Source organism: Eptesicus fuscus, chromosome 16, assembly GCF_027574615.1.
Source record: "Eptesicus fuscus isolate TK198812 chromosome 16, DD_ASM_mEF_20220401, whole genome shotgun sequence".
In the NCBI taxonomy this organism is placed as follows: domain Eukaryota; kingdom Metazoa; phylum Chordata; class Mammalia; order Chiroptera; family Vespertilionidae; genus Eptesicus; species Eptesicus fuscus.
Window position 1 is genome coordinate 59143180 of NC_072488.1, and position 25262 is coordinate 59168441.

Sequence of the window (25262 nt, forward strand, 5' to 3'; positions counted from 1 at the left end):
TTTAGTTTCTCTTTCTGAGAATTTATTATCGGTGTTTAAAAATGCCATCGATCTCTGGGTGTTGATTTTTGTATCCTGCTACATTGCCAAATTCAGTCATTAAATTTAGTAGTTTTTTGGTGGAGTCTTTAGGGTTTTCTATGTACAATATCATGTCATCTTCAAATAATGAAGCCTTCTTTCCAATTTAAATGCCTTTTATTTATTTTTCTTGTCTGATTGCTGTGGCTAGGACTTCCAGTACTATCTATATAAAAGGCTAATATGCTAAGTGTCCAACCGGTTGCTAATATGCGCACTGAGCAGGGGGCAGATGCAGGAGCTGCTGTGACACACACTGGCCATTTACAGAGAAATGGACCTGGTGCCCACAAAGCAACACTCGGCTTCTCCCAAGTGGGACACAGACCCCGCCACCAACCCGGAGTGATAGCCCACCAAATTGCAGCCAATGCTGCCGAGACCCCATGGCGCAAAATGCAGCCCACAGCCCAGCCCAGCCCAGAAATGGTTGCTGTGGGCGCCGGGTAATAACATCACATAGCAATGCCTGGCTTCCTCTCCCTAGCAACGAAGAGCCTCCATGCAGTTTCTTCAGCCCAGGTACACAACTTGTTTTATAGCCAGGTGGAAACATTTCATACTTGAACCAAATTTCTGTGAAGCATTTTCCTGTGCCTCATCTCATTTGATCCTCACAGAAGTTCTGGAGTAGATAGATAGGAAACTCGGTGGAATCCTATTTTCTTTTCATTAGCTGGAAAACGGAGATTTAGAAACTTGACCTGACTGAAAAGAATTAAGAAATGGTGGACCTTGAAAATGAGTTTAGGTTTTCTCACTGCGCAGAATATAGTCAAACACTACTATAGTTAAATATTTCACCCTTTGTTCTCCCTGTGTGATCTACAATAATAATTAGCTTTGTGTTGATATTTACTGCTGTGTTGCTGACAATTACCTGAAAGAGAATTTGGGGTGCTTCACTCGGCTGGAAAAAGTTTAGCTAAATCAGAAAGGTCTAGTTAAGCAAGTTTATTCTATATCTATAAAAGGCTAAGTTGACTCGCGCATGTGTGATACATATAAAGCTCTCACTGTCTCTCTCTTCTCTGTCTCTCCTTCTCCCTTCCTGTCTGAAATCAAATAAAATATATATTTAAAAAAAGAAAATCCCAGAGTAAGTAGAAAGAAGAAAATAATAAAGATTAGAGCAGAAATAAATGACAAAGAGGCTTAAAAAAATGCCAAGAAATATCAATGAAACCAAAAGCTGTTTCTTTGAAAAGATAAACAAGATTGATGAACTGTTAGCCAAACTCTTCAAGAAACAGAGAGGAGCCAAATAATCAGAAACTAAAGCGGTGAAGTAACAACTGACATCACAGAAATACAAAGGGTTGTAAGAAAACACTATAAACAACTATATGCCAACAAGCTGGACAACCTGAATGAAATGGACACATTTCTAAAAAAAATACAATCTTCCAAAACTGAATCAGGAAGAATCAGAAAACCTGAATGGGGCAATAACAACTGATGAAACAGAAGCAGTAATCAAAAAACTCCCAGCAATCAAAAGCCCAGGTCCAGATGGCTTCACAGGGAAGTTTTACCAAACACTCAAAGAAGAACTAACACCCATCCTCCTCAAACTATTCCAAAAAAATCCAAGAAAAAGGAACACTTCCAAACATATTAGCCTTTATATGTATAGACTAGAGGCTCAGTGCACGAAATTCATACACAGGGGGTGGGGGGTGTCCCTCAGCCCAGCCTGCACTCTCTCCAATCTGGGACCCCTCAAGGAATGTCCAACTGCCCGTTTAGGCCCGATCCTACCGGGATCGGGCCTAAACGGGCAGTCGGACATCCCTCACAATACAGGACTGCTGGCTCCCAACTGCTCGCCTGCCTGCCTTCCTGATTGCCCCTAACAACTTCTGCCTGCCAGCCTGATCACCCCCTAACCACTCCCCTGCCAGCCTGTTTGCCCCTAACTGCCCTCCCCAGCAGGCCTGGACACCCCTAATTGCCCTCCCTTGCAGGTCTGGTCGCTCCCAGCTGCTCTCCCCTGCTGACCTGATCACCCACAACTGCCCTCCCTTGCAGGCCTGGTCCCTCCAACTGCCCTCCCCTGCTGGCCATCTTGTGGTGGCCATCTTATGTCCACATGGGGGCAGTCATCTTGTGTGTTGGAGTGACGGTCAATTTGCATATTATTCTTTTATTAGATAGGATTATACCTCACTTTTAAAAAAAGAAAGAAGTGCAGAAAAATACAAAGTTGCAGCAGTCATAGCAACTATGGCTACTGTGCATATTGATTAGATGTCAGCAGCAAGTTCCCCACTCAGAAAACAGCCCTGAGGTAGAGCCAGGCTGCTGGGAGCTGAAGGAAGATGATGGAGCTCGTCCACGAGGCCTGGCTCAGCCTTGAGTTGCTTATGATTATCCAAGGAACAAATGCCCCATGTGTACCAGGGCTGCAGTCACAGGGGCAGTGTATCCCCTCACCCTTCCAACAACACTACACTAGGAAAACGACTTTTCAACAGTGGAAAGTGAATGCTGGACTAGTAAATGCTCTATTTACCTAGAGAATCCACAGATCAACTAGCCATCCAGTTTAATATCTTAATGGGGGATTCTAATAGCTGCCAGCCAATACATGAAGAGTTGTGTACCCTTTTTGTGTAATATTATTTTGAGATTTGTATTACAAGAACATTGAGTTGTGGGCACTGCTTTTGGAGTATTTAGTTACATTAAAATACTCATTGTGCTTTTGTAAACTCTACACAGCTTTAATACCATTTCTTTAGCCCAAAGACACACACCCCAGGTGAAAATCACTGGTTTAAGGGCCTGCAAATATCTGAAGGGCTGTGGTTAGCAGGCACTCCCCAAAGAGGCAGCCCTGACCAGTGTGTTCAGTGGTTAGAGCGTCCTCCTGCACACCGAAGGGTCTCAGGTTCAATTCCTGGTAAAGGGAACGTACCTCAGTTTCAGGTTCGCCGGTCAGGGCATGTGCAGGAGGCAGCCAGTCCATGTGTCTCTCACATCAATATTTCTCTCCCTTCCTCCCTCTCTATCTCCCTTCTACTCTCTGAAAAGCAATGGAAAAAATATCCTCAGGTGAGGATTAACAAACAAAAAAAAGGGGGGGGGGGGCGGTCAGACCTGACCTGTGAGGTTCTGGAAGGCAGGACAAGGACCCTGGATGTAATGACGGAGAAGAGCTGGCATTTCTCCCTGTAGTTCTGTGGGGAACAGCCATTGCCTCATTGAAGCAGTGAGTGAGTGAGTTTTCTATCAGAATTGTGCAAGCAGCAAAAAGTTGACTTCTTTTCAGATAGCTATAGGCAGTCTTGATTTTAGTGAAGAAACCCCTTTTCAAATAAAGTTGTGTACAGACCTCATTTCACACTAGCTGCTCTTTTATTTGGGATTGATGGAGGCTCTGAGCCTTACTAGCTAGGCTTGCTCTAGAATGGAGTTGTGCAATTGGAAAGTTGGTTGGATTAGATGACTTCTGAGGGCCCTCATAACTAAATTCTAGGAGATTGAACATAGGGATCCAGTTGAGTGGTTGCTTTTCTAGAAATTGCTTTCTGCAGTTTTTCTTTTCTGCATTATAGATACTTAGGATCGCCCGAGGCCAGAAGACGGGGACTGAGCATTATGAAGAAATTGGAGACTATGACTATAATAACCCTAATGACACATCCAACTTCTGCCCTGGATTACAGGTAAAGGCAAAGAGCTATCCTCTTCCAAGAACCACAGTCTATCTTCCTGCTCCCATTGCCCCTGCCATATGTCGGAGGCTGTAGGGTTTTAATCAGGTGGAGGTTTTCGGATGCCTGCCCTGCCCCAGGCATCAGAGAGCTGAGCAGAGCTGAGGACACAGCCAGAACCCAGCCTGCCTTACTGTTAGCCCTGTTTTCAGAAAAGTGGACCGCTCCAGTAACCCAGTCAATGTGTACACTGAGTTGTTGGCATTTGCAAAGTACTTGTATTAGCTATTTTGGGATTTTAAAAGAAAACACTGTTCTTAGGAGCCGATATTTTGGCCAGGAAGACAAAACTTATAGACATGAGAAGATGCCGGGTGCTAACAGGGGAAAAAGTTCATGGTGGGCCTCGGGAGACCAGGCTGTAGCTCTGATGTTGGTCTCACAGTTGGTTCTGTATTAGCTGCTCCTTTCTGTAGGTCTGTGGACTAGATAATGTCAGTGTTCATCCTGTGAGTCTGCTACTTAGACACACATGGAAATGACTGCAATGGGGGAACACTAGGCTGCATGTGGGGAGAGGGAAAAGAATTGGAAGGATAGTTTATTCACCTTGTTTTCTTACGTGGATAAGAGTTGGGTTTTTATATTTTAGTGGAAATTCAGATTGACCTCTTGACCAACTTTCATTGTGTTTAAGAGCCCCAGGGAGAGCTAATTAAACCATTCCTGGGCCCCACCCAGAGAGCTGATCTATTGCTGCTGGGCTCGGCTAGCACTGACTTTCTCACAGGCTCCCAGCAGGACCCTTGCTCTGGCCTGCTGACAGGTCACCCCATTTCAGGAATGCTTTCTGTAAAATGAAACCCTAAATTTGTTACAAGTCATGTTGTGATGACTGTATTCCTTTTAACTCTCATTCCACAGTCGTAGTTACTAACATGTCTCCCTCGTAGGGTTTATGTACCACAGGAGGATAACTAGAGGTACCTTGAAGTCCACCTCAGCTGACTTAGTGTAACGAACCCTCTGCTCTTGCTGTATAAACCGGGACTCTCTTTCAGGGATATCTCTAAGCCCCTCCCACAGATTCTGCAGAAGTTAAAGAGTTGTTTCCTTGTGCAGGCTGCTGACAGTGATTATGAAGATTCGGGTGACTTATTTGTGGGACCAAATGCGACCTCTGACCTCTCAGCGTATCCTTGCCATTCGCCTAAGACAACACAGGAGGATGACCCACCTGACATCCAAGGATCAGACATCACTCGTTACGGAGAGTCAAACCTGGTAGCTGAGCCTCAGAAGGTAAAGATGGAACGTGGATTCTATTTCCTGGTGTTCTCCTGAGATCTGTGTCATTTGCTTCCTGAATGAGAGTCACATTGGTCTGAGCTTGAGTTTTTTCTTTTTTATTTTAAGCCATTGCTATCTAAGTGGCTGATTCTTAAATAGGACGGTGGGGATGAAATCCATTGGATTTGCCGAACAAGCCATCTCTCCTAAAGTCATGATATACTGCATGTGGCAAACCAGTCACATGAAGTTTGTGAACGAAGGCTGTGGGCAGAGGGAGTGGGTTTCTGTGCCAACTGGCTGAGGCTGTTTGGCTCTGGAAAATCTTGGCCTGGTTCAGTTCATATTAAAATACCTGCATTAAGCATTTGTCTGTTTCTTAGCAGATGATAGGCTCATCAATAGGGTGTCCCCCAAATATGATAACTTAATTTTTACTCCTTTTCAGGTTTAACTAATTTGAAATAATGGGTGAAGCCAGACTAAGCTTTGAACAAAGTGTCACTGGACATTATTTTTTATGGGGATACATAAAATATAAAGTTTACGGCACCAAACAGTGGATGATTGAGGGCACACAAATACCAAATGAAATTATTCTTAATGTTTGTGATTCCATTGCTTCACGTTAGCAGCAGTGCCAGGATCAGAATGGTCATCAGTTTGAAAACAGGCATTGACAAAAAAAGTATTCATTTCTGTAGATTCTTTTAAATGTTGAAAATGAAGTGTATGTTAGTAAACACTTGGTAATCATTAAAAGTGTGTATACATTATTTTGGAACATATTGTTTATGAGATTCTCTCTCTTACACTGGAGTTCCAGGTTGGCCAATGTCATATTTGAGCAAGAAGAAATTAGGTTGAAGTGAAGGACTCTATTTTAATATGTCCAAAGAAAGCTCTCTAACTCTGTAGTTTAAACGGGATTCTTTTTTACTTGAATTCCTGACTCATTTTACAGTGTGTTGATGGTAATGCCTCTTTCTTCTGCTTAGTTTTACTTTTGTCACATACCTATTTCAGGTAAATAAAATTGAAATTCATTATGCCAAGACTGCCAAAAAGATGGACATGAAGAAGTTGAAGCAGAGCATGTGGAGTTTGCTGACGGACTTCCCACAAGTGGACGCGGAGGTTAGCAGGCATGGAGGTGCTGGGGTGAAGGGCTCCACTACTTCTAGGCGCCCGGTGGGGGTGGTGGTTGGGTAGCTGCCGGTATCCAGGGCTCCAGGATCCAGAGTGCCAACACAGAATTCATCACTCAAAAGCACCAGGATGGCATCACACCTGAGAAGTGAACCGAGGGTGTGAACAGGTCACATACAAGGTGATAGAGATAGTAACATGGGACATTACTCAGCCTTGCTGTTGATCATAACGCCAAGCCACGAAAGGATGTTTATCTTGCTTTCAAATAGCAGCTTGGTAGTTAAATGGATTCACTGCTGGTACAATTTAAGTTGATGAATGTCCCTTCTGGAGAGCAAATTCTGACATCTCAGGTGCTGTAAAGTTTTAAGCCCTTTGATCTAATAATTCTTGTTTGAGAAATATATTCTAAGTAACAAAGTTAAAAAAAAAAATGCTGTCAAATAATGTCTTTCTCCTGAGCAAGGTGAAACATTGATTAACACGCTCTAACTGAATGGAACTCTCCACTAACTAGAACCTTCCGTCTCCCCTTTCAGACCTCTCTGCTCAGGGGTGTTCTGAGCTTTCCAAAGTCCGCCCTTTATTTATTTATTTTTTTTGTACTTCTCTGCTGGCTGAGAAGTGAAAATTATGCTTTGATTGAGGACCCTGAGCTGTGTAGTCTTGGGTATCAGATAAAACTTCTGTCATGTTTATGAAGTTTTATCAACTAAAATGGAATGGGATGTGAACATCAGAGAAATGTGCTTTCTGAAAAGTAGGAAGGGAGTTCCTGGCCAGCGTGGTTAGAGCATTGGCCTGTGAACAGAGGATCGTGGACTCGATTCCAATTAAGGGCACCCACCTGGGTTGCAGGTTCCTCGTCCCAGTTGCGGCTTGTGTGGGAGGCAACAAATTAATGTGGCTCTCACATAGATGTTTCTCTCTCATCTCTCCTATTTCCCCATCCCCTCCCTCTCTGTAAAATCAATGGAAAAAATATCCTCTAGTGAGAATTAACAAACAAACAAAAAAGTAAGAAGGGGGTTCTGCTTTAACCTTTGAGTCTCAATGACTCAAAGTCCTCCAGGGATTCTGGTTAATTAAAGATTTGTTGTTGTGTTTTTATTTTTTATTTTTTAAATATATTTTATTGATTTGTTACAGAGAGGAAGAGAGAGGGATAGAGAGTTAGAAACATCGATGAGAGAGAAACATCGATCAGCTGCCTCTTGCACACCCCCTACTGGGGATGTGCCCGCAACCAAGGTACATGCCCTTGACCGGAATTGAACCTGGGACCCTTGAGTCCGCAGGTCGACGCTCTATCCACTGAGCCAAACCGGTTTCGGCATGTTGTTGTGTTTTTATAAAAAAAAAACCAAAAAACAAAACACAACACACCTTTTATTATAGAAATATTCAAACAGATTTAAAAATAGAATATAGAAAGTTTAGTGAACGTTTGCTTCTAAAATTTATTAGTATTTTACCTATAGTCAGTTCTGTCCTCCACTCCCCACCACCACCTCATCATGTACACATTCTGAGGGTGTTTTTTTTTTAAATTGTTGTTGTTAATCTTCACCTGAGGATATTTTTCTGTTGATTTTTATTTTATTTTATTTTTTCTATTGACTTTTAGGAGGAGTGGAAGGGAGGTAAAAAGATGGAGAGAGAGAAACATTGATGTGAGAGAGAGAGACACATTGATTGGTTGCCTTCCACACATGCCCTGATTGGGGTCAGGGATCCAGTCTGTAACCCAGGTACGTGCCCTTGACCAGAATTGAACCTGTAACCCTTCAGTCCATGGGCCAATGCTCTAATCACTGAGCAAACCGGCTAGAGCCATATTCTGAGGTTTTTTTTAATGCAAATACCAGCCATAATATCCTTTTATAACTGCTTGCCTGCTAGTAAGGAGGCAGGTGTGTGTGTGTGTGTGTGTGTGTGTGTGTGTGTGTGTGTGTGTGTGGTGTGGTGTGTGTGTTTTAAGTGGAAAGCTTAAGTCTACTTTTAGATAATGGATTCTGTATTGCCCTTGACTGTGTGGTCCAATTGAAGCTATAAATAATCATGGCTTTTTGTTATTTTATTATTTTTTTCTTGCTTTTCTTTGCAGTTTTTCCTTTCTTGAATTCCACTGGCAATCAACATCACATTTACCAAAAACTGTCTAGGGCTGAGGCACTGGATCCCTTTATGGGTCCTTTCCCTTGAAAATGTGGCTAAGAGCCCTAACCGGTTTGGCTCAGTGGATAGAGCATCGGCCTGCAGACTGAAGGGTCCCAGGTTCGATTCCGTTCAAGGGCATGTACCTGGGTTGCGGGCACATCCCCAGTAGGAGGTGTGCAAGAGGCAGCTGATTGATGTTTCTCTCCCATCAATGTCTCTGACTCTCTATCCCTCTCCCTTCCTCTCTGTAAAAAAATCAAAATATATTTTTTAAAAAAGAAAGAAAATGTGGCTAAGAAATTGTTTCGGTTTTATTCAGACTTTCTTTTTGGAGATAGAACTTTGTAAATTTATGTTGCTCTCTCAAAAGTGAACCTGGCCCAGGTGTCTGATCTGTGAACATCCTTCTTCTCTTAGACAAACCACACTGAGACTGCAAAAGAAGGGGACCCGGTGGAGGTGGCTGACAAGAAAATGCTCAGCAGGCTCACATGGGACTTGCAGAAGAGGTGCGGTGTGTGCCAGCTCTCCGGGGGCTGGCGTCTCCTCTGAGCTTTGCCCCTGCCCAAACTGTTAAGTGTGACGGACCCTCCACACACTGTTCTAACACTCTAGCCGATTTTCTGTTTCTTCTCTGCATTGATAAGTGAGTTAATATAGACTAACTTTCAAAAGGCATTTTTCTGCACTAGTGACTGGAATGAAACAGGAGATAAATTTTATTTCCAGATTAAAAAAACTGGAAAAACCTGCTTATAAAAATGCATCTGAAATAATTCTTTGTTTCTCGTTAGTTTATTCATTGGACATGTGTATTCATGTAGATGAAAGAGCCTTTGTTCCTGGAATTGCAGTCACCCAGATAAATGCTGCCCTTTGTTTCACAGCCTGCCGCCCCTCATGGCTCAGAACCTCTCCATACCCCTGGCCTTTGCCTGTCTCCTGCATCTAGCCAATGAAAAGGTAGGTGCTCTGGTAAGCATGGGTGTGTTCTCTATTTGTGTCCACCTGCTTGAACTTTCTATCAGATCTTGCCTGGGCTCCCTCATAGAATGGATGTCTTACATACAGTGACCTATGTGGTACCCTCAGCCCAGAGGATTGACCAGGCACCAAGAAAGAACTTAGAAAAAGGCCGTCAGGTGTAATTAGCAATAAAAAGAATGAGGAAGACCCAAATGGGAAAATATTAGATGTGTGTGTGTTTCCAACTTGAAAACATAAAGTATTTTTACATCATTGTATGTCAAAGGCTTCAAAGGCCAAATCCTATCAGAGCCAAAGTCAAGACACACGGGAAACATGGTGGAGAAGAGGGGAGAGCAGAGTGCAGCCGGAAGTCAGATGCTGGCCAGCAGAGCTGAGCAGTTGTGGCATGATTATTGAAAGAGCAGGCGGTGACCCACCCTCTCATAAGCCTGTAGATGCTGCAGGGGGGCACCCTGTATGTATGGTGCTGCTGGAGACTTGCTGTCCGTGGGTCTCCCCAGACTGGTCCCTAATGCAGACTTCCGTACTTGGAGTAGTGGGCCATGGGCTGGGCTTGGGCTGTATCACTGGGGTTAGGGATGCCTAATGCCATCACTGTGGCTGCTCAGCCCTTTCTAGGGCAGGTGCCCTGCCTGGGAGGGAGAGGGGAGAGGAGTATGACACCTGAAGTGTGGCTTGAGAAGATCGATAAGACTGGATTGGAATAGTAGCAAAAATGGGCTGTTGGGCCCTAGCTGGTTTGGCTCAGTGGATAGAGCGTCGGCCTGCAGACTGAAAGGTCCCCGGTTCGATTCCGGTGAAGGGCATGTACCTTGCTTGCGGGCACATCCCCAGTGGGAGGTGTGCAGGAGGCAGCTGATCGATGTTTCTCTCTCATCGATGTTTCTAACTCTCTATCCGTCTCCCTTCCTCTCTGTAAAAAATCAATAAAATATATTTTTTAAAAAAATGGGGTGTTGGGAGCAGTGCCTGGGATTACTATGTGCTAGTGTCTGACCTCTGACCTTTAATGACATCAGGAGCAGTGATGACCGGCTCAGTTTCCCAGGCCTGCCTTTGCTTTGGACTGACAGGCCCCAAGGAGGGAATGCTCCCTATAGGGCAGCCTGTGTAGCACAGCCTCCAGCCAATCCCAGTGGACCTAGCCCTGGGAACCAGGGACCACTTCTTTTGCCATCTTGTAAGCTCATGACCTCACTGAAGACACAGTCCATTTGGCAGAAGCTAGTTCTGATTTTGGGTAGGGAATTGATGTAAAAGAGCCATGGAGACAGAGCCTCGTGCTGCATGTGTCCAACTGTGGGGTGACCACTGGGCCTGTAACCTCCAGGCTGGGCAACACCTGAGCCAGAACAGAATAAGCCAGCCTTGCTCCTGAGAGTGAGCAGTTGTGCATCAAAGCCAACTTTAGATAAGCAGTGACCCAGGAGCACAGTTCACAGCTGCTGTAGGGTCCTGCTCGGAGGAAGGTGTGGGAGCCAGGTCTCCTAGCGAGAAGGTCTCTGTGTGAGTCCTGACACATCCAAGGTGTCTGAACTCAGAAGCCAACTACAAGAGGAAAGAATGACTAAGAAAAAAAAAATGAATAAAAAGCTATATTGTCCTGACAAGAAATCCACAAAGGGCTTTGAGGACTCCCCATCTGAAGAGGAAGATGCGCCATCCACCCTCTGTCTGACACTCGGAAGGGTCGCTGTTGAGCTCTCCTGGGGAGGCCTGGGATCTCCCATTGTCCTCATGGACAGAGGTGCTGGTCCTAGCACACACGGGCGCCTGAAAGGTGGGCACCTCCAAAGCCCCAGTCTGAGAAGCAGAGCGCCCGGGCTGTGCGCCTCCTCAGAGGCCTGCCTCTTCCTCTGAGAGCAGTTGTGCCCTCACTCGCCTCCCAAGTAGCCTGGGACCAAGTAGACACTGCAGAGCAGGTCGGCGAGGCCCAGGCTCCAGCGCTGCCTTCCCAGTGGCAGTGCGGCTTTGTTCCTTGGGCTCTGACCAAGTCTCTATAAGGGGTCCAGGCCTCAGCATCTGAAGGATGGGGAGGTAGGCCCACACCATGACCTCTTGGGCTGAGCACTGAGGCCATAACTGGGGCCTGGCTTTGGGCTATGTGAGAGATGACGTAACAGTGGCCCTGACAGTAACAAAAAATCTTCAGGGATCTATGTTTGATGACTCAGCTTGGAGCCACCAAGAGAAATCTCCCCACATTTTCTGGCCTTTCTTCTCCCAGTCTTTCCCTTCGATCTGAACGCTGGTAACAAGCCCCTCATATACAGTGTGATGGGGCTTAGGTTGACCCACGATGGATGCTGGGCCCTCTGCCTTCGTGATTGCCAGCAGTGTGTCACTGGTCAGCCACGCCTAAGCAACTTCTGGACCCCAAGCTGCAGACATCATACCTGGGAGGCATGATCTGAGCTTTCCATCGTTAGCAGTCTGGGAGTGTATGCTAATGCTAGACTAGGGTGGATTCTTGGCATAACATACCTTATCTCCCTCCAGTGCCGAGTGAGGGAGGGGTGAGTGAGGTTAGGCAAGAAGGACTCTGACAGTGCTTTCGTCCTGGGGGAGTGGTTGCCTGGGGTTGGTGGAGAAGTGGGCTGAGAGAGTGGGGAAGAATTGGGAGGTGGGAAAAGGCCTGCAGAGAGATGAGGGGGAGAACTGATGTGTAGCCATCACTAAGGGATGGGGTTTGGGGTGGGGGAGGAGAGCCTGGAGAGGGCACATATGGACAGGTTAGTAAACGCACTGTGGCTCCTAGTAGCCTCCCATCCACTCCTTCCTTCAGGACAGATAGCCTAGCTCTTGGGCCTGAACACAGAGATGGTTGTGAGAACCAGAGCCGGAGAAGGCGCGCTCTCTGCTTTTTCCCCCTGCGATTGGCAAGAATTTGGAACCAGCTTTCATGCAAATTCTATTTGCCGTGATAATTTCACTTATAATCATGGGACAAACCTCATTCTTTGTTTCCTCAGTTAGGATTTGCTTTGCGATCCTTTAATTCTTGGTGCATCAGAGTCCATGTGTGTTTGTCCTCTTTCAGAATCTAAAGCTGGAAGGAACCGAGGATCTTTCAGACGTTCTCGTGAGGCAAGGGGATTGAGTTCCCCGGGAGAAGTCAGCAGGCGGGGGCTCATCACTTCAGTGACCAGGACATCTCCACTGGATGCTACAATGTGGGGCTCGGGGCAAGGTCCCCATTTGCCTGTCGCTCTTCCCTCCTGTCCCTCTCAGTCTGGGAAACTACTGGAAGCTCGCCCTTGATTAGAGCTTTCTGCCCTACGACCCCTAGGCGGGAGGAGAGGGTGAGAGTATGTTTCTGAGACCTACATGCATTCTCTGTATTTGTGCGTAGACTTAGTCTCCTAAATGGATCTGTTGTTCTGCCCACTCTTTTGTAGAAGAGGAGGCATATGTGGTCCTTTGCCAGCTACCTAATTCATGTACATAAAATGTCACGTGCCCTTATAAATGTATATATAATGCTTAAAAATAAAATTCTAACAAGCTTGGTAAAATATTTGAGTACCCATTAGATAAGTATTGACCTGGTCTTTACACTCAAGGGGGTGCCATCTTTGTAGCTAGACAGGATACCCATGTGTCAGCGTGAGGCAAGAGCCGCCTAAGGAGGTGCTGCAATGTTTTGTCTGGTGGCGGCGGGAGGGGTGGGGGGGCCAGAAATTGTGAGATGACCCAGATTGTGAGATGGCATCCATGCGGCCTATGATTTCTGCTGCAGAATGATGGCAGTAGCCATGGCTGGCTCCTGTCTGTGGCTTGCTGACTTCATTAGCCTTCTCAGCATCATTGTGAGGAGCATGCTGGTATCGCTCCATTTGCTGGAGGAGAAGCAGGACACAAAGTTCAAAGAACCTGCATAAGGAAGGGCAGCTGACCATCAGGAGCTTGGCCCTGAACCAGGAAATTGCTTCTGGGGTCTTCCTTTGTAGCTTCTCTGCTATATGCTGCTCAGACCACAGACTCAGTGCTTTGTAGGTGTGGATCCGGGTGGCCCTGTCCTTGGCAGTCCTGGTCTCTGCCAGAGCATTCGGTCACCATTCATTGGGTAAATAGAGGTTTTGGATGCTAGGTCAGAAGTCGTGAAGTCTAATTGTCGAGTACTCTTGATAATAACTTGCTTCTAAGCCAAAGTCCACACACAATAAAGAACAAGTAATCCCGCCGAAACTGGTTTGGCTCAGTGGATAGAGCGTCAGCCTGCAGACTGAAAGGTCCCAGGTTCGATTCCGGTCAAGGGCATGTATGTTGGTTGTGGGGCACATCCCCAGTGGGGCGTGTGCAGGAGGCAGCTGATCGATGTTTCTAACTCTCTATCTCTCTCCCTTCCTCTCTGTAAAAAAATCAATAAAATACATTAAAAAAAAAAAAAAAAAAAAAAAGAACAAGTAATCCCTAACACCCAGAAATGGGCTTTCCAGACTGCGTCCTAAACACAGTAGGTTTGCAGTTGTTCATATAAAAATACAATAATCCTATATAATAAAAGGCTAATATGCAAACCAACCAAACGGAGGAACAACCAGTCAATATGACATGCACTGACCACCAGGGGGCAGATGTTCAATTCAGCAGCCCTCTCCTGGTGGTCAGTGTGCCAGAAGTTGAGCTTACAGCTGGTGAGTGCAGCGGCGGTGGCGGGAGCCTCTCCCACCTCCAAGGCAGTGCTAAGGATGTCTGACTGCCGGCTTAGGCCCACTCCCCCAAGGGCTCCCGGACTGCAAGAGGGCGCAGGCTGTGCTGAGGGACCCCTCCCCCTCCCTCCCCCGAGTGCATGAATTTCGTGCACAGAGCCTCTAGTTAATAAATAATAATACAAAAATGAACTTCGGCATACAACCGTAAACCTACTTCCGCCCCACCCTGTATTACCCTTTCTGCTCTGTTGAAAGGGTTAGACTTGAGCATGTGAAGGGAGGGCCTCTTCCCTGTCCTGCTGGCTGGAGCCTCGAACACGTTTCCCAGTGCCGGGCAGTGCTGGTCCTCTTGCTCTGCTTCCCGCTCTCAGTCCACACTCCTCTATGGTGAGGCTGGGCCAGCGTTGAGTGGCCAGTAGAACAGCTGGGATAGTCCCAGCTTCCTCAATGAACTCCCCTCCCCTCCCCGCTACTCACAAGCTTCTCCCTCATTCATATGGTTGCTGTATCAATAGTCTTTTGGCTACATGTAACCGAAAGCCCATGCCAGTGGGTGTGCACATAAGTAGGCTAGGGTGGCAGCTCCATGAAATCAGACCAAGGATCATCCCAGCTCTCTTCTCCGCCATCCCTAATGTGTGACTCTCATCCTTGTCTTTCAGTGTGGCTCCTGGAATCCAGCCATCACATCCATATTCTGGGAGCAGGATGAGGGGTTTGGGGAGGCGGCAACCTACTTTTGGTCTCTAAGGATTTGCCTTTTATGGACATTTCATATAAATGGGAGCGTATAGGATGTAGTCTTTTGTGTGTGGCTTCTTTCATTAAGCATAATATTTTCAAGTTTCACCCAAATTGTGTGTGTCAGTGCTTTATTCCTTCTTATAGCTGAGGAATATTCCATTGGAGAGACGATATTTTGTTTAGTTGTTCATTGGTTGCTAGACATATACTTTCCACTTTTGAGCTATTGTGAATAATGTAGCTATAAACATGTATAAGTTTTTTGTTTTTGTTTTGTTTTTAAACCTCACCTGAGGATATTTTTTCCCATTGCTTTTCAGAGAGAGTTAAAGGGAAGGAGGGAGAGGCGGGAGAGAGAGAGGGAGAGAGAGAGAGAGAGAGAGATAGAGAGAGAATGAATGAGAGAGAGAGAGAGATGGATGTGAGAGAGACATCGGCTGTTTGCCTCTCATGTGTGCCCTGACTGGGGTTGGGGAGCAAACCCAGGTATGTGCCCTTGACTGGGAATTGAACCTACAACCCTTGGTTGTGAGGGCTGATGCTCTAATCACTGAGAAACACTGACCAAGGCCATGTACGTGTTTTTATGTGGACATGTTTTTTAAAAATAAATATATTTTTATTGATTTCAGAAAGGAAGGGATAGAGAGAAATATAAATGATAGAATCATTGATCGACTGCCTCCTGCACACCCCCTACTGGGGATCAAGCCTGCAACCTGGGCATGTGCCCTGATGGGGCTCCAACCGGTACCTCCTTGTTCATAGGTTGATGCTCAACCACTTAGCCCATTTGTCTGTCGGGTAATGTGGACATGTTTTTAGTGCCTTTGGGTATTTACCTAAGAGTGGAATAGAAGGGTCATATGGTAACTCATTGTAACCTTTTGAGGAACCGCCAGGCTGTTTTCCAAAATAGCTGCACCAATTTTACATTCCTACCAACTGCATCCAAGTAAGTGATCCAATTTCTCCACATCTTTGCCAATAGTTATTATGTCTTTTTTATTCTAGCTGTCCTAGTGTCTGCGGCTTTCTTGCTAGGACAGGATTCTCATGTCTTCCAGCTGCTCTGCCTTCTCTGGGCGCTATCTGAGCCCATCCAGCTTTGGAGTTTGGCCAGCTGAGGTGCATGTGCTGGAGGGTGTGCTCAGGGCAGAGAAGCATCTCCGCTCTCGCTCGCACTGGCCTCTCAGGAGTAAACGGCTCTTACAGCTTTCCCATGTGCATCTGGTTGAACTTCAGGGGTGAGGGCAGCTGATGCTAAAAATTTGTGTCTGATTCCTCCTAAAGTTCTCACGCTGCAGGATTTCCCTTTCAATGCCCACAGCCTTCCCAGCCCTCCAGTCCCTCTACCACCTCACACTCTTATGTTTGCAGGATCTCACTGCTGTCTGAATTATCAGTCATTTCCCCTTCTTACCCATCTCTCCAGCTCCTAAAAGAGTCCATAGTATGGACTCTGTACATGCTGAATCAATAAATGTCCCCTTTGTAAAACTGAAAAACAAAATGTGGCAATTAATCAGTGAACAGCCACAGGGCAGAATGGTGTGTGTGTCAGGAGCCTTAGCTCTAAAATACCTAGCATGGAGGCCTGGCCGGCATGGCTCAGTGGTTGATCGTTGACCTATAAACCAGAAGGTCACGATTCGATTCCCGGTCAGGGTACATGCCCAGGTTGGAGGCTCGATCCCCAGTAGGGAGCATTCAGGAGGCAGCCGATCAGTGATTCTCATCATTGATTTTTCTAGCTCTCTCCCTCTCCCTTCTTCTCTGAAATCAATAAAAATATATTTTAAAAACAGTATCTAGTGTGGAACATTGGATCAGACCCCTAGCCTCCCCATGCCTCAGGTTCCTCATTTATCAGGCATAATCAGCCCTTATTTTCCCACTTCACAGGCCTGGCTGTATAGACATGGTTGGGGAACGTGGAAGGTGTGCAAGCATAAAATGCAGGCTACCGCGGGCGTGTCCAGCAGCTTTACACGTAGCATTCTTGTAGTCTCTGCCGAGGGTGGGAGGGCCATTCCTGCTGCAATCAGATGCTGGCTGTGCTGTCAGGCAAGGACTCCAGGTCCTGGCGTCCAGCTGGGGTCCTGATTCCCAGTGACGATGTTAGTGAAGGAGAGGAGTCTGTTTGCCCACCTCACCTGCCCGCCAGGTGCGCTGGCCACACGTTCACAGGCAGCTGGCGAAGCCGAGTGCTGCCTCCAGGCTCCACCGCCACAAGACTTCACCTTGGGTTCCTCGAGTCCTGAGCTCATCACAGTCTACCCTTTTCAATAAAAATGATTTAAGAAACATTGTGAGTTCATTTCTATGCCTTTGTAAGATTTCACATGCGTAAATCCTCGGATCAGGGAGGAAAGAAAGCCGTGGGCAGTTAGAGGGGACACTGTCGCGTGGCCAGTGCCCGTCTCAGTGGGTTGCCTCCTCAGCACTTCATTCTGGATCCATGGCTCTTGTTTTCCACGTCCCTGCCCCATCTCCTCAGTGACAGTTCCGACCATTCCCTCGGTGTGGAGCTGCCGTGGGCGGTGGCATTTCCAATGAAGATAAACATCCTTTGTTCTGTGGGATGGTTGGCTGGGAAGTTTGCTTCTGGAGCTCTGCTAAACAATCCTCTATTTCCTGGGGAGGAAACCCAAGTCTCCCAACTTCCCTCTGGTCCGGAGACTCCCGGGCAAGTGGCCCTTGTCTGAGTCCAAGCCCACTGGACCCTTTTCTAACAAGTCTTACCCAGAGGGAGTGTTCCCTGGACGAGGAAGAGTGGAATTCATCCCCAACTGGGTTTCCCAGCGTGGGGTCTGGCAGCCCCTCGGGAGTTCCACGGGGAAGGGAGGGGCAGGCAAGCAGGTGGTGAGGCGAGAAGAGGAGAGTCCTCGAGGCTCAGCTACAGCTGTGCGTGTCCTCAGCAGAAACAACTCTGCCAAAGGGAGCCGGTGGGAAACGCATGGTAGTACCTGACACCGGCCCGCAGGGCCGCAGTCTGCACAGCGGGTGGGTGTTGTGCCGTTAAGAGTCTGGCTGGGCCCTAACCGCTTTGGCTCAGTGGATAGGACTGAAGGGTCCCAGGTTTGATTCCGGTTAAGGGCATGTACCTTGGTTGCGGGCACATCCCCAGTAGGTGTGCAGAGTTGTTGACACAGAAAAGGTAAAAAGAGAACTCAGGTTCAGGTGAGCAGCAGCCAACCCCACCCACCCCCTGAGCTGGGGATGAGGGGAGCGGAAAGCCAGGCTTGGAGGAGGAGGCTCCAGGGAGCACTCGGCCCCTGGGAGGGCTGCCCAGGGCACTGTCTTCCAGGGACACTGGTCCAATGTTGGGGAGTTGGGAACTGCTGCCATGGCAGGAGCTGCCACGGTGGGGGCGGGGGGCGGGGGCACTGAGGCAGCTGTGGGACGCTGGCAGGAGCAGGGAGGGCAAGTCCCTTTGGCCAGCTCTGCTGTTGCTCCCTTGGCATGACCTCTGGGAGCTGGCAAAGCAGGTGGTGCTTGGAGGGCCAGACTCAGCGTCACCTGCAGAGGGTGGGGGTGGGGTGGGGGGTGGAGCTGAGAGCAGTCACCTAAAAGCTGGCACAGGCTGGGTCTCTTCTGAGCATTTCTAAAGTCCTTCATGCTACCTTGTTGGAATGGTATTTATTGATATGTGCTTGCCTGTCTTTATGATATGATGGTGAATGTTCTGAAGGAGAGGGCAGGGCGGCTCTGAGGGGCAGAGGCTGGCCACAGAGCCCAGGCTGAGGGGAGCAAAGGTGTGCTGCGGGCCTGGCCTCCTCCCTCTCACTACCCTGGAGCATCGCTGCCTTTAGCTCCCCTCTTCCTCCAGCACACAGCGCCGCTGCCACCTGTGACTCCCTCCAGCCCTTCTCCCCTCCTCCCTCCTCTCACCCCCTCTTACGCTCCTGCTTCCAGAAGCTTTCTGAGGCCCAGGCGGGCAGCAGCCGAACTGGGGCGTGTGTGCTGTAGGATGCTCCAGTCCTGCCAGTGCCCCCACCCCCGCCCTGAGGCTCCTCCTGGTGAAGCCCCCGCCAGGACTTCAGACACCTCCACACCTCCACCGAGGACTGCCACACCTCTGCCGAGGCCCCGCCCCGCTGCTCACCTGGGGAGGTGGCCAGTGCTGTGACCCACGTGCTTCTCTGTGGCCCAGCTCTGCCCTGTGGGTGTGCTCTTGCTCTCCTACCCCTGCCCTGAGCCCCTGCAACCAGAGGTCACAGCCCAGCGGAGGGACAGACGTGCCTCCCGGGATCAGAGCCTGCTGCTCTGCTCACACCTGGTGACTGGTGACCGCGGAGCTGCCTGGCCAGCCCTCTGCTGCCCCGGCTAGGGTTTCTTGGATGTGGGAAACAAACCAAACCCACGTGTGCGTTTGATCCACTGTCACACCATCCTTTCTGCTAAATCACCGGATCTCACCCTCAGGGACACAGCCACAAACGGGCATTCACTCCAGAGGACGTGCCAGGCTCGGTGGGAGGCAGGCAGCGTCCTGCGGGCAGCAGCGGGCGGTCAGGGAAAGGAAAGAGGATGCGGCAAAGGCCTCAGACAGGGTTTGTGAGACGGGACTGCTCCTCCCACTGCCAGTGGGAGTGTAAGTGGCACGGCCTTTTGGGAGGACACTGGCCACAGGTGTTTTGTAATATAAAGGCGCATGCCCTCCAGCCCAGCAGCATTCCCAGGTCTGTTTTAGAGACCTCGCCCCCAGGTGCACGAGAGGCTTGTAAAGAATGTTCTTCCCAATATTGTTTGAAGTCTCTAAACTCCTGCTTTAGTGAGACTGTGAAATAAACAGCTGCACATGTACTAATACGCAGCAGCTAAAAAGAATATCCTGAAGTAGAAACAGCTCCAAGACACACTTACATTAAAAAAAAAAAAAGTTGTAACAAAGTATACCATTTATGTAAAAATCCAAAACACAAACAGTAGATTTGTGTATCTGTGAGTCTGTGTGTTACGGGTTGAATTGTGTCTAACAGATGTTGACGCCTGAACCCCAGGACCTGTCACCGTGGCTTTATTTGGAAAGAAGATCTTTGCAGATGATCGAGGTAAGGTGAGGTCATAAGGGTGGGCCCAACATGCCTGGTGTCACCCCCATTAGGATGGCTACTGAAAGAAACACCTAAAACCGGAAAAGAAGGAGTGCTAGGAGGATGCGGGGGACGGAGAGCAGATCTCGAAGAGGTATTTGCAAACCATGTTTACTGCATCGCAGCATTTTTCACAATAGCCGAAAGGTAGGAGCAGCCCAAGCGTCCATTTGGGACAGCCACACTGGAAACTGACCCAGAGCGGAGGGCGCTGGCTCGGGCTATGGCTGAGCCACCAGCAAGCCCCGGCCCTGCCCCCAGCTCGGTCTGTGAGTGGGCAGGTCGCTTCCTGTTGCTCCGGCCACATAAACACTGGCGCTTACTGTTCCAGCTGGCATGGCTTTCGCCTGTTGGGAACAACGGCCCCATTGTACCAGCCAGGCATGCCATGCGTGCCTCAGACTCATTCAGCCGGAGGAACCGTGGGGACCAGCTCCCCTACAGTGGCCCGGGGACCCTGATGTCAGACCTGTGACATCAGCACCCTCACACTGGCTGAAAGGACCCACACAGCTCAAGTTGTAACTCAGTGGTTATCTGAAGGACACGAGCCGGGAATGAGGGTCCTTTCTCTGCTTTCCCACACACGATGCAGCCAGCCTGTGTCTGGCGCCCATCAAGCAAGCCCTGCCCTCGGGGTCCTGCCCGAATGCCTCCCGGGCACACAGGCCCCTTTCACTGAGCTGATGCAGATGGCTCCTGCCAGGCACTGAGGGGGCGCTCCCAGCGAGGCTGGCACTGGCCGCTGCTGTCCTCTTGCTCTCAGGGATGACCCTGCCTGTTGGCACCCTGTTCTCCTGGCTTCCTGTGTGTGGGTGTGTGAGTCTGAGGGGCAGGAACTGGGCAGGGTCTCATTCCCAGGCCAGCCCGTGTGAGGGTCAATATGTGCCTGACCCTCGCACGGCGCCCCCTTGCTGCCTGTCCCCACCGAGGGCAGACAGCTCTGCTGAGGATGGTTGTGGAAATGTCAGCTCAGCTCTAGGTTGGCTGGTGAACAGAGCTATGGCCCTGGAAACAGCCACATTCAGTTTGCTGTCTGCATAAAGCTCTGAACTGAAACACTAGCGGGGCCTCTGGGCAAAGGCTGGGCCGCTGGGCCATGAGCCCCGGACCGAGGCCCGTGCGCCGTCAGTGCCTGCTCTGCCTCCCGTGATTACTTGGGAAGACAACCTTCTGTGAGGCAGGCCGTGCTGTGGGCAAAGCGTTAAGGCAGGGCTTTCTCCATTAATTTTGACTAAAATGGTTTCTCTCGGGTAGAATTAGCACTTTACTGTATAGGGGAGGGGAAGTTTTTCTTTTCTTCTTCTTTTTTTTAAATAAATCTTTATTGTTCAGATTATTACAATTGTTTCTCCTTTTTTTCCCCCCATATCTCCCCACCACCCGGTTCCCACCCCCCCTCTGCCCTTACCTCCCCCCGTTGTCCTTATCCATAGGTGTATGATTTTTGTCCAGTCTCTTCCTGTACCCCCCACACAGACACCCCTTTCCCCCTGAGAATTATCAATCCACTCCCATTCTATGCCTCTGATTCTATTGTGTTCACCAGTTTATTCTGTTCCTCAGATTTTTAATTCACTTGATTTTTAGGATCACTTGTTGACAGATATGTATTTGTTGTTCATAATTTTTATCTTTACTTTTTTCTTCTTCTTCCTCTTTTTAAAGAATACCTTTCAGCATTTCATATAATACTGTTTTGGTGGTGATGAACTTCTTTAGCTTTTTCTTATCTGTGAAGCTCTTTATCTGCCCTTCCATTCTGAATGATAACTTTGCTGGGTAGAGTAGTCTTGATTGTAGGTTCTTGCTAATTCATCACTTTGAATATTTCTTGCCACTCCCGTCTGGCCTGCATAGTTTCTGTTAAGAAATCAGCTGACAGTCGTATGGGTGCTCCCTTATAGGTAACTAACTGTTTTTCTCTTGCTGCTTTTAATATTCTCTCTTTGTCTTTTGCTCTTGGCATTTTAATTATGATGTGTCTTGGTGTGGTCCTCTTTGGATTTCTTTTGTTCGGGGTTCTGTGCGCTTCCTGGACTTGTAAGTCTATTTCTTTCACCAGGTGGGGGAAGTTTTCTGTCATTATTTCTTCAAATAGGTTTTCAGTATCTTGCTCTCTCTCTTCTGGCACCCCAAAAATTTGGATATTGGTACGCTTAAAGCCATCCCAGAGGCTCCTTACGCTATCCTCACACTTTTGGATTCTTCTTTCTTTCCGCCTCTCTGGTTGGGTGTTTTTTTTCTTCCTCATATTCCAGATATTTGGTTTGACTCTTCGGGTATGGTGGTCTACAGTTGAGTGTCTGTATATTCTTTATTTCAGACAGTGTATGCATAATTTCTGACTGGTCCTTTTCCATTTTTTTTGGTATTCTCATTAAGGTCCTTGAAGGTCTCTTCAAGTTTCTCAGCGGTTTTTAGAAGATTCTTGAGTAACCTTATAAATGTGGCTCTGAACACTGTGTCGTCCATTAGTTTACTTTCCTCCATCTCTCCTATTTGTGACATACTTTGGTGTTCTCGCATTTTGGCTGCCTCCCTGTGTTGATGGAGTGGCTTTGTGTGGTCAGTGACCTATAGGGGCTGGTAGCTCAGCTTCCCCAATCACTCTAGGTGGTCGCTCTTGGTACACCCCTTTGTGGGCTGAGTGGAAAGTCTTGGTGTAGTTAAAAGCCTTGATTGCTGTTGGTACACTGGGAGGAATTGACCTCCAGGCCAATTGGCTGTGAGGACCTGCTGTGTCTATAATGGAAGAATTGCTGTGCTGGAGACACAGTAGGGCTTTGGTGCTCACTGAGTCTGCCTCTTGAATGTGTTCCTTATGAGAGTGGTTGAAATCTGGTGTCATCCACACTGACCACTAGATACCCTAGTGTCTGGATCTCCAATGGGGTGCAGGTCTGAGGCCTCCCAGCAGGAGCTACAGCAAGAGCTACAGTTTTCTCCTCTTTGCTTGGGCGGTTTTGGAGCAGTCTGACTGGAGCTGCAGTTAATTTGGTTGAGCTGCCACAGAACAGGCCATTTATATGTAAAAGCCGCTGTGTGGAGCCTGGGCGGGTTTGTAGAATGTGCAGGGCGGGGTCTCAGGGCGTCACTAGGCTGGGGTGTGGCCAACGGCCATGGCTGCCTTCAGCCGTCTCTGCCTTTCCGCGTTTCCAAGTCCCCGTGTCCCGCGCTCCAGCGCAGCAAACCCTGATTGCTGGGTGCACCTCTGCAGAAAAGTCACTCTCACTCTCCGACCGATGGCCGAGAGTCCAGCTTCTCCCCGTAGGTGTCTGGGTCCCCCGCGTGTCCCCAGAAACTGGAGTTCAGAGTGATCGGGAGTTTGTCTCCCTTCGGTTTGAAGAAAAGCTGCGCACCCAGTCGCCCGCCACCAGCCCGCTTCGCGCGCGCCTTCGTACCTCAGCTCTCCAGCGTTTGCACTCCCTTTTCTTCTTAGTTGTAAATCTACCACTCAGCCAGCTTTCCCGTGGTTCTGGGTGGTAGATGTTTTGTTTTTTAGTTGTATTTTTGAAATTGTTGTGCGAGGCGGCAGTTTAGTTGTTTAACTTTGCCGCCATCTTGGTTCCTCCTCAAGTTTTTCTTCTTACCCTCTTAGGTTCTATACCTGAGTCCTGCAAATTAAACTGCAAAAGACAAACTAGCAGGAGAAAAGGTACAGTTTTTATTTTATGTGCATGGTGGCCTCACCGAAAACAAGTGAGAAACCCAAAGAAGCTGCTAGAAATGGGAGAAGTAACTAGACACATGAAGAACATTTGGGGCCTTGGCTGGGTAGCTCAGTTGGTTAGAGCAGTGGTCGGCAAACTGTGGCTCACAAGCCGCGGTTTGCCGCTCTGTTAACTAATGAGTTTGCCGACCACTGGGTTAGAGTGTTGTCCCCAAGGCTGTGGGTTTGATCCCTAGTCAAGGCAGACCAATAACCCAAGAAACTTGGTCATTCTAATGGAGAGAAGACCAAGTTCTAGTTTCCCATCAGTGTACTTTGATATTAAGCTTCATTTTTTTTTTTAAATTCATTCAGCCTTGGCCAGTGTTTGATTCCTGGTCAAGGGCATGTACCCAGTTGCAGGTTCGCTCCCGGCCCCCCCCCCCCCCCCCGGTCTGGGGCATATGTGGGAGGCAACCAGTGGATGTGAGACACATGGATCTCTCTCTCTCCTCTCTCTCTCTCTCTCTCTTCTCTCTCTCTCTCTTGCTCTCACTCTCTCTCGCTCAGTGAGTCTGGCCAGGCTAAGGCAGGAGCAGGAAGCTCGCGTGTGTGGCCTTCCTCACCCTCCAGATGGACTCTGACCCCCAAAGAAAGACCTGGGCCTCCTTAACCTCCAAACATCACAGGACCCATTTAAGTGCATCCTGTGGCTCATGGCCCTCGAGAGGCCCAGCGCATGGGGCAGGGGCCACATCACCTGCTCTGGAAGCTAGAGTCCTGGTGGCCTTTGGCCGAGGCTGCCAGGCAATGGCTGCCCAGTGAGGAGGCCAGGGGCCAGGCGAGGGGCACCAGGAAGGAGAGCCAGGTTGGCAGGCCCCTGCGGAAGCCCTGGGAGATGGGCTGGGTACCTGGTGCCCCATCTTGGTGACCGGGGCCTCTGCTGGCATCCTCTGCTGGCAGTGTCCGGGCTTTCGAGGCGCTCTGGTCCTGCCACAGGCCGGGCCGGAGGACAGGGACACTCCAGTGCATCGCGGCTGGAAGGCAAAGGGAGAGCCAGAGCTGATTCTCTTTGGGGACATGCTCCGTGGCCTTGGCACCTACTGGGTGCTCAGAACTTTTCATCCACGGTCCTCCCCCCGTGACAGACACCAGACACCTTAACTTCAAATGCAGGAAGGACAATACTCTCAACAATAAAGATTAAAAAACCCCAGCTCTGGAACATTGCACTGTAATGTCCAAATAATAACAACGATAATAATGATGATAAAAGGGTATAATTTTTCTTCCAAAAAATGCAGGAAGGACAGATAACGGCACAGCCTCAGGGACAAACTGGGCCTCTTAATCTGTTGTCTCCCTCCTTGGGTGGACATCTGTGTCTCGGCCCTCCTGTTAGCAAGGAGAGTGAGCCGGGCCTCTGGCCCCAGCGCTGGCTCCCGCGAAGAAAATGCAACATGTTGGCACAGAGGCTGCAAACTGGTCACCCCAGGCTGATTCTGGCCCACGACATGTTTGAATGTAGCCCAGCCAGAGAATAAGCTTACCATTAAAAATTGGAGGTTTCTGATATAAACCTAGATTTCCAGCTTTTTTTTTTTTTTTTAATAAGAAAGAGTGGCAACAATAGGCCCTGGTTCTAATAAGTGTGTGGAGCTGAACAGTGGCTGCCCCCAGGCTCCCCACAGTCCCCATCAGCCCCAGCTACCTACCCCGGCTGCAGCCCTCCTGGTATCTGGTTGGGGCAGCAGCATCCGAGGTCCCTCAGGAGGTGCCT

The 25262-nt window shown here is 48.6% G+C and overlaps 1 protein-coding gene across 4 annotated transcripts in view; it reads left to right on the forward strand.

The window, feature by feature from the left end:
* The window catches only part of NCAPH (non-SMC condensin I complex subunit H), a 35900-nt gene extending 22969 nt beyond the window's left edge, over positions 1-12931 (forward strand). For 3 of the 4 annotated variants that reach the window (XM_028132615.2, XM_054728432.1, XM_028132616.2), the window contains exons 13-18: positions 3642-3752; positions 4863-5042; positions 6057-6167; positions 8760-8851; positions 9230-9305; positions 12373-12866. In XM_028132615.2, coding sequence (XP_027988416.2) covers positions 3642-3752; positions 4863-5042; positions 6057-6167; positions 8760-8851; positions 9230-9305; positions 12373-12432 — 630 coding nt within the window. In that variant the 3' untranslated portion in view covers positions 12433-12866. Of the gene's footprint in view, positions 1-3641; positions 3753-4862; positions 5043-6056; positions 6168-8759; positions 8852-9229; positions 9306-12372 lie in introns of all 4 variants that reach the window. The other variant, XM_008156489.3, reaches the window with a different exon arrangement.
* Positions 12932-25262: the final 12331 nt, after the last annotated feature.